Here is a 2,529-nt window from a genome sequence, read left to right on the forward strand (position 1 = left end):
GGTCTTTACACGAGGGCTGCTGCGGTATAACCTTTTTATACCTCTCTGACAAACTAGGGCTGCACGATAAATCGCATGCGATATTTAATGCGCATCTTGTCAGTAAAGCCGCTTCTGTAATCAGCGGTAAATCATTGCTTTCACATGAAGCAGCATTTACTACACAGAGCCGTTGTTCACTGACAAGTTGTGCAAAACCACGATCATATAAATTAAGTTTGTCTGAATTAAAAGAAAAGTTCATTAAATTCAAAACACTGAAACAATTCAGATAACTTTCTTTAAAAAAAGAAAGTTCTAAATACTCATAAAAGTTAATTTGATTGAACTAATTTGTTTAATATAAGCCCTACTCAAACCAGTGAATTATTTTTAGCGTTAGGGTTTACAGTGTATGCAGTATATTTATCATTTATAAATATGTCATTTACCCTTTTAAACTATATAACCCAACCCTAATATAAATATACATTACATAATCTGAAATGTAGCGACATAAGATACTTGAACAATATTTGATCAAATACTTTAATACTAAGATGCATGAGATAGCACTTGACTCACATACTGTGAAGTGTCCACTGGTGCCACATCCACAGCATTAGTGAAGTTATTCATAAGCACAGCATCAAATTCCTGCAGCCTGGCACTAGTGTGTACCACGTGATCCTTCACAAAGATGCTGACAGCACGCAGCATGAAGGAAACAAACAGGTGCATGTGAATGTAGTTCCTGGTGCAGTGGAGACGCCTGAAAACACACAGAAATACATATGAGGCTTGTTAGGCAGAAAATGGAAAAGATGGTAGACCTCAGAAATAATATGCATTCTGGGAAATTAAGACAAAGTAGGTTTACTGAGTAATGTGCTTAGGTTGTTTCTACATAATGCTAAAATTCTGCTACTGTATATTAAAGACAAGATTTATATACATCCTTTGTAGCTTGTAATCACTACTACCTGGAAACCACTTAATGTTATGATGTACTGTATTTTTATTTAGTGTACCCATCCAATTTTAATCTGTTCTCTATATTGTTTATCATTTTCACAGGGGACACAGACAGAATGAATGCAATATTAATACACTCAGTGACCATCTGTTCACAAAAATCCCCAAAGTCTGACGTGGCATGTTATAAAGGCTTTCTACATTTAGTACCCTTTAAATATTACTTTAGTAAATGACGAATTACAGTTTTCATATATCTCTGTGTATTTCTGATCATAAGTGTCAGAAAGAGCACTACATGTTGAGAGCGGGCTTGACTCCTGTATTTCAACACAACAAAAACTGCCACTTTCAAAATTTCGCCTCAGGAAAAAAATGCATTGATAGCTGTATTTCATCAACAATTGCTGTGTTCAATCCACTGCATCAGATACTTCAAAGTGCATAAGAATACTCACATATTCTACTGTACACAGCAGCTTGGATGTGATTGCTTTGTCATCATTTATTTAGCTCAAATGTCTTTTGCTTTGTTACATCTCACGTCAAAAGTTTAAACAACTTTCTCACCTCATCTAGTTTTCATTTACAATATCTCATAGCTGCTGTTTTGAAAGTTACATCCGAAAACCTGATATTTATCTGAAGCCAAGCAAGAAAAGCCCTTATTATTGTAAACAGTGGTGTTCTGAATTGAGGAGGCATTTTTTTTTATTAAATGTAAATTAATGTCCCAGTCACATTTTCTTGGTTAAATAAACATTACTTACACTATACCAGAATAAAAATCTATTTTGTATTTTTACATTAACAATGTAATTAATAGGCTATTCTATTTATTAAAACCAACTATAAATCTAATCAGTTTATTGTTTTTTAACATTTTACATTTATTCCAAAATAATAACTCAAGGTAGTACTAGTAACAATTTAAACAATATATTTTATTTAAACAATTTATTTTAAAGTTGAAAGATTGCACTGGAAATGGAAACATCAAATCCTGAAAGAGATAACAATGGACAAAAATAATAATCTACAGTCTGTATAAATACATGTCAGCATGCATATAAACAATCAAACTAAAACAAAAGAAAGAGAAAAAAAATGGATTTCCCAGACTGCACTCGTCTTTCTCTCTAAAGTGCTATACGACCCTGTATGTAGCTGCCAGTAAGCAATGTTCAGAATTGTTTTGCAATGTTACATTGCTCCCCACAGCTCACCTGCAGTGCAATTAATATTGACATTTTGTATCATTTAATTTTAAATGCACACATTTTAAAAACTGAGCCACTCTTTTATCTCAAGCCAAATTTTCAATCAAGTTATTAATGTTTTTTCAGTGGTCTATTTTCAACGGAAATTGAGAAAATGTGAGAAGGCATTTTCTTTACTGTGTGAATAGTATTGGCATGTCACAGCTAACGGCACATTCCCCTAAACTGAAGACATGACCGTTGTACTGCTAATGAAGCACGGAGTACAAAGAGAGAAAATAATATTAGACTTTAAAGGGGTCATATGATGTTGCTAAAAAGAACATTATTTTGTGTATTTGGTGTAATGAAATGT

General features: G+C 33.1%; 1 protein-coding gene across 1 annotated transcript in view; it reads right to left on the reverse strand.

Annotated features, from left to right (window-relative positions):
- Window positions 1-564: 564 nt before the first annotated feature.
- Window positions 565-2,529, reverse strand: part of LOC107655475 (parathyroid hormone 2 receptor-like) — a gene marked incomplete at its 3' end in the record, with an annotated part of 13,905 nt that continues 11,940 nt past the window's right edge. The window contains exon 6 of the mRNA XM_016442968.1: window positions 565-751. Coding sequence (XP_016298454.1) covers window positions 565-751 — 187 coding nt within the window. The remainder of the gene's footprint in view (window positions 752-2,529) is intronic.

This window comes from Sinocyclocheilus anshuiensis, unplaced genomic scaffold, assembly GCF_001515605.1.
Source record: "Sinocyclocheilus anshuiensis isolate Anshui unplaced genomic scaffold, SAMN03320099.WGS_v1.1 scaffold1148, whole genome shotgun sequence".
NCBI classification, from domain to species: domain Eukaryota; kingdom Metazoa; phylum Chordata; class Actinopteri; order Cypriniformes; family Cyprinidae; genus Sinocyclocheilus; species Sinocyclocheilus anshuiensis.